Source organism: Zootoca vivipara, chromosome 13, assembly GCF_965207765.1.
Source record: "Zootoca vivipara chromosome 13, rZooViv2.hap1.1, whole genome shotgun sequence".
Lineage (NCBI taxonomy): Eukaryota > Metazoa > Chordata > Lepidosauria > Squamata > Lacertidae > Zootoca > Zootoca vivipara.
In genome coordinates this window covers 38,412,644-38,430,057 of record NC_142596.1, presented here as the reverse complement: position 1 = coordinate 38,430,057, position 17,414 = coordinate 38,412,644, and the positions used below count along the sequence as shown (strand labels likewise).

At 48.5% G+C, this 17,414-nt stretch overlaps 1 protein-coding gene across 2 annotated transcripts in view; it reads right to left on the bottom strand.

Annotated features, from left to right (window-relative positions):
* Nucleotides 1-11,864, bottom strand: part of CPPED1 (calcineurin like phosphoesterase domain containing 1) — a 67,556-nt gene extending 55,692 nt beyond the window's left edge. Inside the window, exons 1-3 of one of the 2 annotated variants that reach the window (XM_088656473.1) lie at nucleotides 11,686-11,826; nucleotides 5,055-5,148; nucleotides 3,416-3,634 (exon numbers count right to left, since the gene is read on the bottom strand). In XM_088656473.1, coding sequence (XP_088512599.1) covers nucleotides 3,416-3,569 — 154 coding nt within the window. In that variant the 5' untranslated portion in view covers nucleotides 3,570-3,634; nucleotides 5,055-5,148; nucleotides 11,686-11,826. Of the gene's footprint in view, nucleotides 1-3,415; nucleotides 3,635-5,054; nucleotides 5,149-11,685 lie in introns of both variants that reach the window. The other variant, XM_035130594.3, reaches the window with a different exon arrangement.
* Between the last annotated feature and the right edge of the window lie 5,550 nt (nucleotides 11,865-17,414).

Sequence of the window (17,414 nt, the reverse complement as noted above, 5' to 3'; positions counted from 1 at the left end):
TCAAGATGGCACACATCGTCCCCATGCTCCCATTTTCACCATAACAGCACTGTAAGGCAGAAGTTAGGTTGGGAAATAGTAAGATTAAGAGCATTAATCGAGCCCTACTGTACCGTAACAGAGGTCCACCATCACATTCCCCACAACAACTCACCAGTTGCTTCTGGGAAGCCCACAACGAGGACATAAAGACGAGCGACCCTCTTTCCTAGGTTTGTTCTTCATCAACAGGTATCCTACGGTACATTGTCTCTAAACCTGGATGCTCTATTCAATCATCATGGCTAGAAAGAACATAATAATTGCCGCTGCTGGGTCAGCCTAAAATCCTCCTCACCCTCCGCCATCTCATCCAGAAACTTTTTTTCCTCTGACAATGAAGAACTTGGTACAACAGGAGCAATATCAAATGCCCCACCTGCAACAGACCACTTTAAACAAGCATGGCCTTCCCCACAAAGAATCCTGGGAACTGTAGTTTCTTAGGGATTCTGAGAGATGTGAGGAGATCCCTGTTCTCTCCACAGAGCTGTAATTCCCAGTGGTTTGACAATCAAACCCTACTTCCAAAGGAACCCTGGGAATTGTAGTTTCCAATTTCCTTCTTGGGGTTGTGACAGAGAAGAGGGGGGGGGCTCACGAGCCTGAGGCTTAATCATCTGACACTAAACTGTAGTTCAGGTGCTAGAGAGAAGCATGTTAGGAGCTCCTCTGGGAAAATGAAACCTCAGTTTGGATGCAGAGAAAGAGATGACCAATAAGCCTTATTGTAAATACACCCTATGCATGTCAGTTAAGAATAGGAGAATCTGTCCATTTCAGGTTCTCAATTTTTTTTTCCACTCTTATGTTCACTTCTCCACATCAGTGGAGAAACCAGTGTGGAAATTCACCAGCATTTCAGTGCTAATTTCTCCTACCGGTAACTGCATTTTGTGTTCAGTTTTGCCTCATATGTACATTTTTGCAAAGCAGTTTTCTCCAATATGATGCATGTTTCTAGGTTATTTGCACTAATATATATGCTTTTCACACACACACACACACACACACACACGTGTATAAATATATACACATTACTTGGCTGCAGAACTGCCCTGAAAAATTCAGAGACATGCAAATTTCAGAGAAGGCTGCATTTCAGTTTGCATCGTGCTTCAAAGTGCAAATTATTTGAGCTCGCCTTTAAATGTGAACTGAATCGAACACCTCCCACACCCCTAATTCCAGTTCCATACAGTGACGACTCCTTATTTTATGGATGAAATAAGCAACTGACACTTTGGAAACTCGTAACGATGCATCTCCGTGTAGATCTCGTCACGGAACATGGGCAATTTGTAAGGTGCTGGGGTGACGTTTCAATAAGACAGAGAGGTTGAAGGCAATTTGCCCACATATAGAAACAGAACCATTTGCTACAAGGAATCATTATATTAATTTTTAATGGCCTATTGTAAGCAACAGGTGAGCCATATGGAAGATTATTATGGAAAGGAGCAGGGAGAGAGAGAGAGAGAGAGAGAGAGAATCGAGGACTGCCGTTGTAAGAGACAGCCGAAAGCCTGTGAGACAAAGCCTCTGGGCTGAACTGCTATTCATGTCATGGAAAGTTCATGAGCATATCAGACGCCAAGGGGGAGTGGGTGAGCAGCTCTTGTGGGAAAGAGGAAGATCAGTTTGGAGACAGAGAAATAAATTACTTAGTGGTGCTGTCAAGAAATAAAGAGGTACCGGGAAGAGAGAAAAGGGGTGTTGGGTAAGCCAGAAAGCTGAGAAGCCCAATGGAAAGGTAAGTTGGAAGGAAGGAAGGAAGGAAGGAAGGAAGGAAGGAAGGAAGGAAGGAAGGAAGGAAGGAAGGAAGGAAGGAAGGAAGGAAGGAAGGAAAGGAAGACCAGTGGCAAGGTAACTGGATAAAAAGACCATTTCTGCACCATGTTTTTATCCTGCTCCCACATCTCCAGGGACCTCTCTCTACACCACCCAGGGTAGAACCTTAAGCCAAGAGACAGATATTTGCAGAAGGTGATACAAAACCGGTACCTTTAGGGCTGGTTCAGACATAGTCACCTTGGTCTAGTAACCCATGGTTTATGAGCCATGTACAGGCACGATTTCTCCAAACCGTTTCAGTCCTGCCTCCCTTCAGTGAAGGCATCCTGGTTACAAGGGAGAGAAGGGGCACCTGCAGCCTCCCAGAGGTGGTTGGCTGAGAATTCTCATCAGCCTCGGCTATCATGGCCAATGGTCAGCCCTGAAGGACATCTAGCCCACAGGTTCTCCACCCTTCCTTTGAGGCCTCCCTTCAAAGCATAGCCTGCCAGTTGTAGGCATCCTGGGAAACTGGGCTTTGAATTCTTATAAGTTAAAGAGCAGTATAGAGACGCACGTCAGAAATAAATATATTGGTTGCAGATCTCTGCTTTATCATCATTATTTCCCAGCACTAAAATAGAAGTGCAGATTAAAAAAAAAAGATCTGAGAGGTGCCAAACCACTCAGCATATTTTGAAGAGTTGGCCGGGGGGAGGGGGGAAGGAGGCATTAAACAGAAAAAAGAAGTTCTTGTGAAACAGAACCGACATTGCTCCAGTACAAATTCAAAGCTTCTTCTCACCCAGTGCCTTTGTTGCTAGTCTTTGATTGTTATACTTTCTAAATCTATTACGATAAGCATGAGCGGGAGAGAGAAGCTTAGCATTTCATTTTTCAACTGAAGCCAGGCTTTCAATTTCGCTAACAAGATTACTTCACCTGGATGTGGTGTTGGAAGACGGGCAGAGCCCACAGGCCACCTGCTGCCCATCACAGTGCAAGGAGACAATTCAGAAGGAAGAGCTCCCTTTCTTAGGGAACAGCTGTAGGTCATTTTCCATGCAGGAGGTCCCAGGCTCCGTCTGCAGCATCTCCAGGGAAGGCTGGGAGAAACCCCTGCCTGCAATCCTGGAGAGCTGCTGACAGCCAGTGTAGATGATACTGAGCAAGCTATGGACCAATGGGTCTGATTCAGTATAAGGCAGCATCCTGCATTTCATTAGACTACAGCAGGGGTGGGAACCCCGTGGCCCTCCAGATCTTGTGCTTATTTAAACTATTTATAAATTACACTTTCATACAAAATGTCACAAGCCAAAAAACACCGTTACACAAAAGCATCAAGCACATCAGGGAGAGCTGGTTGGCAGAGAATCCCAGCTTTGAAAGGCCTGTTTGAATAAACACAGTTTTTAGAAGCAGGGGTGACTCCTGCCCAACCTCTACTTGCAGGGAGTTCTTGCTGGACTCTTGCAGTTCCTGATAGCCCCCTGCCAAAAAAAGGGGAGCTATCTGAAATTATGGGAGTTGTAGTAGTCTAGCAGATTCTGGATGAATGTGCCAGCAGGAACAGTTTTTATCTCTTTTAAAACTATCCTACCTGGCATGCCATGTATGAGATCTCCGCAGAGTACGAAGAATTTCGGTTTGGGGTTCAGCTGGTTAATCGCTTGCACTGCTTGCTGTGTTAGTTTGAGCTCCTCTTCCCATTCGTCGCCTCCATGGCCACAATCGCCAATTGAATAAGCTTTCATCAATCCAAACTGAGGATCTGCTCCTTGAATGAAGTAGAAAGGGGCTCTCCATTCCTGTTCCACATCTAAATACATAAAAAACAGAAATACATAAAGATAAAAACAAATGCATAAAGATAAAAACAAATGGCGTGCTCTGGTCCATGGGGTCACGAAGAGTCGGACACGACTAAACGACTAAACAACAACAAAAACAAATGCTACACAGTGAGTAAATTCCAAACCTTTTCTGCATTAATAACAGCAAGAGTTATAGATTTTAAAGACACCTTTAGGCAATGTCACGTTACCCAGCTCCCCTCACTAGTGATGGAGTCTGTCAGCGCTTAGTATGACATCACAAGACAAGAAAGGGCACTTTTTCACCCCACTTTTGATTTGAATGACTGACTACATTGGGAAATCCGTTCTCCAAAGTCATTTAGTATTGATAATGTTCAACTGCAACATCAAATGGTCAAGAAACACAGTATTACTAGAGGTAGGTGGGATCTTGACACGTTGCCTTCCTCACCTGAAGACACACTTTTTAGAGATGTTTTCCAAAGGAAAACAAGACACACCCACCCTGAAAAACCCCATAGGATTGGGGTCACTGCTCCACTAACAGAGGTTCCAATACTTCACCATCGCCAAGTCCCCCAGGTCAACAGACAATTGGACCGAACCTCAATTAAGAGCCACTTTGCAATGCAAATCTTCTGGCAGCAAGATTAATCAGCCTGTCAGCAAATGGCGCTGCCCCAATTATGCACGAAGAAGTGATGCATTTTCCCCATTCTGCCACATCGCGCCAAGCTGACTCACCCGTAATGAAGACCAAAAGACCCACAAAACCCTCACTGGAACAGCTTACCTATCATGTAATCAGACAGAGAAATATGAACGCAGTGTTTGAAGTGGTCTCACATCAAAGCAAAGAACCCAAGGCTGCCTTATAGGATGAGGTGAGATGCTGTGGCCTGCTCTCCCCACTGGGCTGCTTCAGGCAGAAAGGCGAGACAGGGTGGCCCTCTCCACAAACCAGGCCACTTCAGAGGAGCAGGCGAGACAGGGTGGCCCCCTCTAGGGCGCTGTCCGCTACAGGCACAGAGGTGGGACGGCTTGGCCTGGGTGGCGCTGTGGTCCAAACCACTGAGCCTCTTGGGCTGGCTGATCAAGTCGGCGGTTCAAATCCCCGCGACGGGGTGAGCTCCTGTTGCTCTGTCCCAGCTCCTGCCAACCTAGCAGTTCGAAAACACGCCACTGCAAGTAGATAAATAGGCACCGCTGTGGTGGGAAGGTAAACGGCATTTCTATGCGCTCTGGCTTCCGTCACGGTGTTCCGTTGCACCAGAAGTGGTTTATTCATGCTGGCCACATGACCCGGAAAACTGTCTGCGGACAAACGCCGGCTCCTTCGGCCTCAAAGCGAGATGAGCGCCGCAACGCCAGAGTCGCCTTTGACTGGACTTAACCGTCCAGTGGTCCTTTACCTTTACCCACCTCAGATGCGGAAGAGGGATGAAGAGGCCGATAGAAACCAGCTATCATTTGGCTTCTCCCCTCCCAGAACTGCCTCTTGCAGTGTCCATTCCTCCTGGAATTGGCATTACAGTGGACATTACCTCAATGTATGGATAGTGCAATGGTGGGTCAAAAAGGGGATGCAGAATAATGGAGTGGAAAATGTCCTAAGGGAGCTCATTAATAAATTGTATGAAACAGTTGACACCTTCTCTTCTCCTTCCTGCTCCCAGTTTCCTGATTGTTTTTTCTGTGCGCTGCTATTTGGGTTGTTTTCTCTGTATGCTGCTATTTAGAGCAAACTGCACCTTTGAGGCAAACATTTTTTCGGGAGCGACTTAAAGCAAGAAGACGGTGTGTGTGTGTGCGCACGCACGCACGCCCTTCTCCCTCTGGACACGTCCCAATCCCAATCCTGTTTCTGTCTGTCCTGCACCTCGCCAACCCTCCTGACCCCTGCTGCTACTTCACTGACCAGTGATTATCATTAACATGTAGTTTGACCCCAGGAGAAGGGTCAGTGTCTCATGGAAAATACCGACAAATATATTACCAAACCCAGGCACTCTTTTTTTTTACTGTGGCAGCCTGAGCGCAGAAAAGAGACCATTGAAATTAACTTAACTGTCAAGGTGATTTATCGTTCCGATTCTGTAAACTGTGTTGACTGCTTTTGTTCCATATGCTGAACACGATTGCTTCACACTGTGATAATCCACTGGTGATGAGCTGTGTTGTTCAGAGAAATGTAGGTGTAGGAACAGAGAGGCTTGCATATCCAAGTTACATCAGTTGAAAGGTATCAGCATTTTGCTATTTCCTGAGTTGGTGACAAACTAGACACAACAGTGGCAGCCGTACTTGAAATATACACATGTACCACCATGAACTTTTTGGCAGAAAGGTGATTTACAGAGACAGCAATGAAGGAAAAACTAAACCAGAGATTTAGGCGGCAATCCTACGTCCATTTACTGGGGAGTAACCTCCAATGAGTTCTGTGAGACTTACATTTGGGTAGACAAGTGCAAGATCATTTAATTATGTGTCTGCCCCATATAATGCAGGACAGGGATAGGGGTGTGCCTTGATTTTAATTTCAAAAGAGCACACAGATGAGCAAAGCTGAAGCTAAATCTCTTCCCGTGGTCAGTCACCCAAACTCCCTATTTCCTCAGGGTACAGCATCAGGAGTTGAGCTAAGCGCAAACTTCTAGAAGCCACAGATCACAGAGAGGGAACAACATAATGTTTTATTATCTTATTTGTTTCAAGAAGTATCAGCCAAATTTGCTTCCTCACCCCCCCCCCCCAAAAAAAAATCCTTTTTGGTGGATACTTCCAGACATCATGTTTATTGAGCATTCATCCTGATTTGTTTTCTGGGAGTTTAGATGACATTGTCTATTTAATGAGCAGGGAAGTTATATTATAATTATTCATATTTAATTTTTTGCCTACCACAAAAAATTGTCTCAAAGCTTGTTGTTGTTGTTTTTTGAGACAATACCATTTTTTTTTATAAAAAAAACCCATTAATTAAAAATGCTTACACTAAAATAACTTTAAAAACACACAACTTAACCCACCCAACTAAAAGATCAACAACAATTAAGAACAAAATCTCTGGGTAAAGAATATAATCGCCACCTGGTATCTAAGGGTTGCTAGCGATGACACTAAAATCAATTTGAATCCCATATAGACACCAACTAGAATAAGGATTTGCATTGAGAGGGCTTGTTGAAAGAGGACTGCATTTAGCAAGTGCTGGAGGCAATAGAAAATGTGCCTATCTGGTGGAATAATAAGTAATACTTTAGTAAATACTGTATAATGGGAGGGGATCACCACACTAAAAGCCCAATACCAACATCAGGTAGAATGGACCTCCTCATAGGAAGGTATATGTAGGATGCCCACTCCTGCTGTATGTATTAGTACAATCCTAATACATTTGTGATGTTTTTATTGTGTGAAGAGTTTTTAATGCTTAGTTTTTCTTCTTTGCATTAATATCTTTATTGTAAAAAAAAGTCATTCAGTAGCACCTTAAAGACCAACTAAGTTTTTATTTTGGTATGAGCTTTCGTGTGCATGCACACTTCATCAGAAACTTGATGAAGTGTGTATCTGATGAAGTGTGCATGCACATGAAAGCTCATACCAAAATAAAAACTTAGTTGGTCTTTAAGGTGCTACTGAAGGAATTTTTTTATTTTGTTTCGACTCAGACCAACACGGCTACCTGTTGTTGTTTAGTCGTTTAGTCGTGTCCGACTCTTCGTGACCCCATGGACCATAGCACGCCAGGCACTCCTGTCTTGCACTGCCTCCCGTAGTTTGGTCAAACTCATGTTCGTAGCTTCGAGAACACTGTCCAACCATCTCGTCCTCTGTCGTCCCCTTCTCCTAGTGCCCTCAATCTTTCCCAACATCAGAGACTTTTCCAAGGATTCTTCTCTTCTCATGAGGTGGCCAAAGTATTGGAGCCTCAGCTTCACGATCTGTCCTTCCAGGGAGCACTCAGGGCTGATTTCCTTAAGAATGGATAGGTTTGATCTTCTTGCAGTCCATGGGACTCTCAAGAGTCTCCTCCAGCACCACAATTCAAAAGCATCAATTCTTCGGCGATCAGCCTTCTTTATGGTCCAGCTCTCACTTCCATACATCACTATATCTTTATTGTGTTCATTATGCATAAAATTTCATAACTATATCAATGTACAACACACACATCTTCTCCCCACCCTCCAGTGATCCAGGCAACAGAGAAATAGGCAACAGAAAAGCACAACAGATATTCAAGATTAACCTTAACTTTTCTATACGTTCAAGTTGACATTCCTCTGCTGGGGCAACCGATAGCCTGCCCAAGCACTTTATGAAACAGTTTTAAGAACGAGCCAGGAATTTCATTCAGGTTCCCACAGACCTCACTTAAAAAAAACCCAATGAATGCATGCTTTGCCAGAGCATTAGCGTCCAAGTTTCGTTCAGTGACATTTACATTGCGTCTGGACATCCCTTGTGATAACATTTCACTGCAGACTTTTGTGTAACTAGGTGACTCCATCTGTCATCAGGTCTTCTGCAGAATGGAAGGTGCTCTGTTCCAAACTGACAAAACCATCTGCAGGCAGCTCTTTGCCAGAATGTGAGTGAATGTGCCAGTAACTCATACACCATTCTGGATCAGGACATTTGGCTTTTGTTTTCCAGAGATTAAATACATTTCCCACGGAAACAGAATGAAGATATTCACGAAGGGTTAATCAAGCCCATGTTTAGCTGAACCTCTGGAAACAATAATAATACAAGAAACGACAGGCCAAAGTAGTCGCAATCCCAGAATGGCTACTTCTGCCTTAAAAAGTTTGGGGTGCATGTAACTTTCTCCTTCCCTGAACCCCACTGGCAATTTCTTGGTGCTTTTTCACATACAAAAGGAAAACAAGTAAGGTGGGGGAACCATGCAAATTATATGTGTTATGGGCAAGGGGAACAGAGACACACACCCCCTCATAATATTAGACTCCAGATTCATCCAATGAAGCTGAACAGCAGGAGATTCATAACAGAATAAAGCCAAACTATGGAATTTGCTGTCACAATATGTGATATACAAATTAGAGTTCCTCGAACATAAAGCTATCAACCCCAATGCCTATATTCTCCTCCACTGTTGGAGCAGTAGGCTTCTAAATTTAAAGGGACCCCTGACCATTAGGTCCAGTCGCGGGCGACTCTGGGCTTGCAGCGCTCATCTCACTTTACTGGCAGAGGGAGCTGGCCAGCATGACTAAGCCACTTCTGGCAAACCAGAGCAGTGCATGGAAACGCCGTTTACCTTCCCGCCAGAGCGGGATGAGGTGCCAGACTTTCAGGTCTCTATGACGGGGAAACCAGAGTTCCCAGGATTATTTGGGGGGAGTCATGCAATTTGCACTGATTATAATGTATGGTGTGGCTCTGCACTGGTTGATCTGAAAGGGAAGAGGAATGGTTGTGGTGCCCCAACATTTTTGTTTTGTTTCCAAAGTCAGCCAATTGTTTGTGGGCACAGTGAGGTTCTTTTTGGCCCTTCCTTCAGAGATCAGGGCAAAAGTCTCTTCCAGAAGCAACGTAAGCCTTTTTTTAAAAAAGAGAGAAAGAGTAAACATTGAATTGCAGTGGGTGAGAAGAGTTCCCAAGCAATTTTTGAGTCTATTTTATATAGAAATGTTCTTACTGTCATCATTTCAAGTGCCATTTTTCACCTTAAGCCTCCAGGAGTGGTTTAAAACCCCAACAAGAATAAGTAAATGGCGCTGCAGAGATGGTTAAAACATGCACCTTTTAAAGTCCTTCTTTTACAAAACTATTGAGGGAACCTTGCCTCAATGCCTCATGGCCAGCCCTGCCACCCGACAACTTTTATGAAGCAACTACACTATCCACTCCTTGTTATTCTAAGCTTTCTCCAGTCCAGCAAAATTTAGTATACACTAGGAACACTTCAGAAATACACTCCCTTTGAAGGCAAGTCCAGCTAAAAGTGATTTTTCCCAAGGAAAGTCCAGTATTAGCTACAACACAGAATACACCTGCAACCTGTGTACCTTCTGAGGAAGAGAGTGAGGTGTGGTTTGGTATGGTGGTTAGAGAAGCCTTTTTAAACCTTGGATCCACAGATGTTCTCAAACTACAACCCCCATAATCCCTGACGACTGGCAATAAATGATGGGAGTTGTAGTCCAACAAGATCTAGGGACCCAAGATTGAGAAAGGCTGGGTTAGAGTACAGTACTGTACTGTATTGGACAAAGACCTGGGAGACCAGGGTTTACTCTGTTTAAAGGTCATGGCCTAGCATGCTTCCAAAACGTACCTTTACATACCCTCTTGTGGTTTGTTCTTCCTCTCTTCAGCTTGCATTTCAGCATCATTTCAATGGGAATACAGGATTTTGTCCCTATTTTCCAGGGACAATCCCAGATTTACAGAAGTCGTCCTGGTTTCTGATTTGATCCTGGAATGTCCCACTTTTCCTTAGGACATCCCTACTTCCATCAAAGAAAGCTTGGAGGGTATGGTAGGATGTCCCTATTTGCACTGGAGAAATGTTGGAGGGCAGTTTTTCCCCCTAAAAAATGTTTAGGGGTACTCTCATTTTGACTCAAGAAAATCACCATTTTATAGTTCAGATCGGGGGAAATAAACACAGTAAATGGATAAAAGTACAAAGATTCACAAAAATGTTTAGGGATATGTGTCCCCCCCAGAAAAAAAACACTGTTGGAGGGTATGGAATTATATGACCCCCAAGCCAAGAAGATAAGTAACTACACAATCTTTGGAAGACATTTGAAGGCAGCCATGTATAGGGAAGTATTTTAATGCTTAATGTTTGATTATGTTTATATATATGTTGGAAGGCGCACAATATTATTATTATTGAGTAGGACACCCCTATTTTCATTAGAGAAATGCTGGAGGGTATGGGATTTTGGTGTCGGCCTGCAACAAGCTGGCAATAGTCTGGTTTTGCATTGGTTACAACACAGGGTTGTTGTGGAGATTCAATGAGGATGGGTAGAACCATGTACACCACTTGGAGCTCACTGGAGAAAAGGTGGGATACAAATGCAATAAATAAATAAAGTGGACAGTCTTATTAAACCCATAGGAAAGGAAATAACAAGTTTCCTTATACCTGCCCAGACAGCTCTCAACCAGCAGCAGCTCCCCAGCAACTCAGGCTGAGGGTCCCATCCATCATTTGCTGCCTGCTATCTTTTTAACTGGTGGTGAGACTGGGATCTTCTGCATGCCAAGCATAAGCTCTCTCACTGAGCTGTTGTCCTCCTCCCTACCTGACTCACATATTTTGACTATGAAAGCTCCTGCCCTGACAAGACGGCCAAACAATTCCAAAACCTTCACTTCAAAATCCATGTGACCTGAGAAACATACCCAGCACCTCAATATATCTCCTATCTGTCCTCCGAGCTCAAAAAACGAACACTGGGTGAGTTTGACTCAGTACCACGTTTTATCCTTGCAACACCCCAGGGAACTACATTTAAAGTAAGACTTGTGTGTAGGCAACACAGAGAGAAACTAGTTTAAGATCACCCAGCGGTGCCTGAGGGGGTGGGGATTCCCGTTAGATTAACACTCTAGCTCACTTGTGGCCTTCCTTCCACATGTTTCAGGACACCCCCGCCAATTCCCAAAAGCCAGAGACAATGAAACCAGCAATTCAACATTTGGAGGGCACTAGGCTCCCCACCCTGGTGGGTCTAGCCACTACACCACGCTGCCTCACTTCTTTAGCCTCTCCCCTCTCCTTTAACTGCCCCCGCCCCGCCTAAGGAGAGTCCTCGCAGTAAAGCTAGACGAAAATAATAAGCATCGCGTCGTGCCCTTCCTTTGCTAGCCCCCGTTTTCTTCCACCGCTTCGGCGCGCCGCCTATTCCAGTCCCCCATAGCCCAGCCGTACGTCGCTGATAAGTATCCGGGCGGAACCGATTGCCCGGCGGAATAGTTCCGCGCTCATTTTCCGTGCCGAAAAGACACAGACTTGGAGACAGGGAGAATGGGAGATCCTAAAATTAAGTAAATATACCTTCGCGGAAAGCGCTCAGAGTACGGTTCCGGGCTTTTAGGAGTTCATCCTGCTCTTTGCCGGCCATGGCGTGCCTGCTCAACTACCCTAGAGCAAAAACAGACCACCAACAGGACTGCCCGGTACTCCTCCCACCGCTGGGAACGGGAAGGAGCAAACTCGGGAGCAGGAGAGGGGAAAGGCGTGGTCTATGGAGAAGGGGCGTGGTATTAGGGTGGGGGCGTGGCCCGAAGTGAGTGATGCAGCCGTGGTCCCCGCCCCCCGCAGGGCGGGGAGAGTTTCGACATGCAAAGGTTGCGAGAAAAGCTTAATAATATGTCACAAAAGCAGCTCCTAAAGGCTTACGCCATGCCTAGGATCTGGAAGCTGCTGTGCCAGATCCCAGCTGTGAATGGGCTGTGTCTGCGGTCGCTCAGTTGGTTTGGAAAGGGCACTCTGCCCAGGCTCAGAGAGCAATGGCTTGCACGACCGTTGACCTTCGATCCAAGCAGGAAACGGGTTTCGCAGTTTGCAGCAGGGAAAGAGATTCCCTCTCTGGAGAATACTATTAAAGATCTTTTCAAAGTTGTTGTTCCCTTAAGGAAGCGGGGTGAAAGGGGGGGGCGTTATTCACGAAGGTCCCGAATCCGATCCTCTGTGTGTGTGTTTACTCAGAAGTAAATCCCACAGCGCTCAGTGGGGGCTTGCTTCCAAGTAAACTGAGTGCGGCATTGTTCCAAGGTGCAAGGTACAAAAAGGATTGACAAGGTGGTGGCTTACATAATACTGTTATAAGGGAAAAACAAACAAACTGCTACTGTATATTTAGGGCATCTAAGAAGAGCCTGTATCATGGAGTCTGAAATATACTCGGAGTCAAGAGTGAATTTCATGCTCTTTATTCAGCTCATAGTCATCAAGGAGGAGAAGAGAAGACGAATGGCTCTTTTCCCCAAACCATCTGCTTATATACATTATTTACACAATGGGCCTTGCGTGATTGGCTACTTCAGGGCTACACCTGTGGGCCAATTATATTGTGGATTGACTTCTGCCTGCAGCCTGATTGGCTGCTCCTACAGGCCAATCAGGTAGCAGATTCACTTCTGCCAGCCGCCTGATTGGCTGCTCCAGCCGGCCAATCAGGTTGTGGATTCACTTCCACCTGGAGTTGGATTGGGTAGCTCCCGCTGATTCTGAATCCTATTGTTCTAGGATTCAGCTCAGTACATAACACCCCTCCCCTCTAAGTTCCAGTCCTGCCCGGGAAGTTGCATTCGTAGTCCCCAAGGTCTGCTGGCCGCCTCCGTGTGCGTTGTGGCCTGGGGTGTTCCTTGGTCAGGGGTTCTGGTTCTGGCTCGTGTTCCGAGGCTGCTGGCTGTGCCAGGGCTGTCTGGTCTGGCGCCACTGAACCACTAGGTTGTAGCTCTGGTTCCGGTGTCCTTCCAGCCTCGGGGCGCCCCTCTGTGCCTACTGCTTCTGCTTCCCCTGCCCACCCCTCTCGCTGTACAGGCCTCACTGCCCTGCTGTCCCCTTGGGGCCCCTCTGTCCCGCTCTCCTCCCGGGTTCCTCCTGGGAATCGTCGCCGTAGCTGGTCACAGTGGCGGCGCCAACATTGCCCCCCTTCCGTTAGTACCTCGTACGACACGGGACCGGTCACCTTGGTGACTGTGGCGGGTACCCATGCTGGGCCTGCCCCAAAATTCTTTGCATACACTGGGTCCTGGGCCACAAATGTCCGGGGGTTCCTGCCTTTCCCCACCACTACCTCATCCTGAGCTCTGTCGGGGTGAAGTCGGTCCAGTCTAGTTGCAAGGCGCCGGCCCATTAGTAATTCAGCTGGGCTCCGGCCCGTCGTTGTGCTTGGGGTGCTGTGCTGTGCTAGAAGAAATGCGGCAAGGCGGTATTCCCAGTCCCCTTGTGTCATGCGGCGGAGGCTGTCCTTGGTGGTCCGCACCATGCGCTCCGCTTGGCCATTGGTGGCAGGGTGGAATGGTGCTGAGCGGATGTGGCGGATGGCGTTCTGCGCTGTGAAGGTCTGGAACTCCTCTGACGTGAATGCGGTTCCATTGTCCGAGACGAGGGTGTCAGGGAGCCCGTGGGTCGCAAACAGCTTACGGAGTACCCGGATGGCTGCCGCCGTAGAAGTGGATGGTACCAGTGCGACCTCCAGCCATTTGGTGTAGGAATCCACCACTATGAAGAATGTTTTTCCCTGGAAGGGGCCAGCGAAGTCCACGTGCAAGCGTGACCATGGATGTCGGGCGGACTCCCAGGGCTGGACTGGGGCCCTTGGGGGATCCGGGCGGGATTCTTGGCAGGTCTGGCAGTGTTGGACCCAGGCCTCTATCTCTCTGTCAATCCCCGGCCACCACACATAACTCCTGGCAAGGGCCTTCATCCTCACTACCCCTGGGTGTGTCTCGTGTAGGGCTGTGAGGACCCTTTTGCGGAGGGGCTGGGGAACAACAACCCTGCTTCCCCATAACAGGCACCCCTTGTGGGCCGACAGTTCATGTTTGCGGTTTGTGTAGCCAGCGAATTCTGGCCCGGGGCTGCTGCTGGGCCATCCTCGCCACACCCAGTCCAGGACCCGGGAGATGACCCTATCTTTTGTGGAATGGTGCGCAACTTCTTGTGCCTGAATGGGTCGGTCGGGAAGCAGCTCCAGGGTCATAACCTCTTGCGCAGGCGCTGGGTCGGGGCCTGTTTCTGGTAGTGGTAGCCTGCTGAGGGCGTCTGCGTGGCCCATCGCCTTCCCAGGGCGGTGGATTAGTGCATACTGGTAGCCGGCAAGGAAAATTGACCACCTGAGGACACGTGGAGACAACACTTGGGGGGTCTGCTTCTCAGGGGCAAACAGGCCAAGCAACGGCTTGTGGTCAGTCACTATGGTAAAGGGCCGCCCGTACAAGAAATCATGGAATTTTTTTACGCCCTTCACGATTGCCAGACCCTCCTTGTCAATCTGTGAGTAGTTTCGTTCGGCTGCAGCAAGCGTCTGGGAGAAGTATGCCACCAGCACCTCTCTTCCATCCGGGAGTTGGTGTCCCAGGACAGCGCCGATGCCATAGGGAGAGGCGTCGCATGCCAGCACCACTGGCAGCCTCTCGTCGAAGTGTGCTAAGACCGAGTTCGAGACGAGCAAGTCCTTGACTGCCCGGAATGCGGCCCTTTGTCGCTGGCCCCACACCCAAGGGGCCCTTTTATCTAGGAGTCTGTGTAGGGGCTCCGCTACCGCTGCCTTATGGGGAAGGAAGGCATGGTAAAAGTTCAATAGTCCCAAGAATGACTGAATTTCGGGCTTGCTCTTGGGCGCTGGGGCCTCACAAATGGCCCGTACCTTGTCACCGGTTGGATGGACCCCTTCTGCGTCCACCTTAAATCCCAGAAAGTCCACCTGCGGCACTCCCAGTAAACACTTTTCCCGCTTCACCTTGAGGCCCGCCGTCTGGAAACGGTGCAGGACGGAGCGGAGGCGGTCCTCAAATTCCTCTGGTGTGGGCCCGGCGATCAGTACATCATCGAAGAAGGGGGTGACGCCAGGAATCCCTTTAAGGAGAGAGTCCATTAGATTCTGGAATATGCCTGGTGCCACGCTAACGCCAAATTGCAGCCGCTTAACTCTGAATGCCCCTCTGTGCGTCACAATCGTCTGAGCCTCTGCTGTGGCTTCGTCCACAGGCAACTGTTGATACGCTTGGGCCAAGTCCAGTTTGCCAAAGATTTTTGACCCAGCCAGGGTGGCGAGGACATGGCTGACCACTGGCACTGGGTATGCATGGGCCGTGAGAGCCTTGTTTATGGTGCATTTGTAGTCTGCACAGATGCGGACCGAACCGTTAGGCTTGACGGGTGTGACAATTGGAGTTTCCCAGGGGGCGTTGGGCACCGGCTCCAGCACTCCTTGCTCCACGAGCCGGTCCAATTCCTCGTCTATGCGGGGTTTCAGGGCGAACGGGACCCGGCGGGCCTTGTGCCTGATGGGTCGTACAGCGGGGTCTAGCTGTAGGGCAATGGGGGGTCCTGTATATCGTCCCAATGCCCCATCGAAAACCCCTGGAAACTCTTTGCATATGGCGTCCACGTCCACTTGTAAGCTAGTGCGGTTCACCCCGGTAACGGCTAGCCCCAGAGGTCCAAACCATGCCAGTCCCAGTAAGCTAACGTAGGGGCCCTTAACTACCAGCAAGTCCAATTGTTGCTTTCGCCCTCGATATTGCACCCTGAAGGTCCCCACCCCCATAGTAGGGACCTTACGTTTCTGGAAGTCCCGGAGGGTGAATGGGGCCGGCCTTAGTTTGGGACCCCCATTAGGGCACAGTTCCCTTAATGTTCGGGCCGAGATTATGGATAGAGTTGAACCCGTGTCCAGCTCCATGCGGCATGGGCTCCCTCTATCTGTACCTCTATATAAATTTTCTCTGTGCTGGGATGGGGCAACTGGAATACCTGGTAGTCCGTGATCTCCGTCGAGTTGCCTTGGTGCATGGTGCCGTGTGACCTGGGGCTCCTGGGTCGGTCATCTGATGCTTGTCGACGGGTGAGTCGAGCCCGACACACCCGGGCGATGTGTCCCAATTTTCTGCACTGCCTGCACTCTGCGTTGCGGAAACGACAGGTCCTCCTCTCGTGGTTCTCCCCGCAGCTTGCACAGTTCCCTCCTTCTCGTCGAGGCTGCTGTGGTGTGTGTGCTGCTTGAGTGCGCCGCTGTACTCGGTGTACTTCCTCCCTGTCAGATTCGGATTCGTCGGTGAGGTCTTCGTGGTAGACCCTCGGTTGGGATGGCGGGGCCGGTCGTGCCTCTTGCGTTGACCTCTCGGCGGCTTCGGTTGCCAGGGCTTCCTCCAGAGCAATCTGGAACGTGAGGTCTTTTTTGGCGTAGAGGCGTCGTTGCAACATCTCGTCCCTCAGGCCACCGACGAGGCGGTCACGAAGCATGTTCTCCAATTCTGAGAAGTTGCATAACCGGGCGGCTTGGCGGAGGGAGGTCACAAACCCAGTTATGGTTTCCCCCGGGGCTTGCCGCTTTGCGTAGAAGGCATTTCGGCCAGCTACCACCGAGGGCTGTGGTGAGAAGTGCTCCTTCAGCCGTTCCATTATTGTTTTGTAAGAGACGGTAGCGACATCTTTAGGTGCAAGGAGAGCCCGGGCGATTTCAAACGTCTCCTCTCCACAGACGCTGAAGAATGTTGCCCTCTTCATGGCATCGTTGGTGACTTCTTTCGCTTGCAGGAGGAAGTTGAAACGGGCGGCGTACCCTTCCCAGTCTCCTGATGCTGGTTTGAATGGCGAGAAGCTGCTGTCGGTTGCCATTCTGGGTTCCTTGGGTCCTGGAGCTGAAGCCTGGATGCACGGTGCGATGCAGCGGTGCAGCAGGTGGCGGTGCTGCGGTGCAGTGCGTGGTGGCGGTCAGCTCAGCAGGATCCCACCTTCGTCGCCAGTGAAATATACTCGGAGTCAAGAGTGAATTTCATGCTCTTTATTCAGCTCATAGTCATCAAGGAGGAGAAGAGAAGACGAATGGCTCTTTTCCCCAAACCATCTGCTGATATACATTATTTACACAATGGGCCTTGCGTGATTGGCTACTTCAGGGCTACACCTGTGGGCCAATTATATTGTGGATTGACTTCTGCCTGCAGCCTGATTGGCTGCTCCTACAGGCCAATCAGGTAGCAGATTCACTTCTGCCAGCCGCCTGATTGGCTGCTCCAGCCGGCCAATCAGGTTGCGGATTCACTTCCACC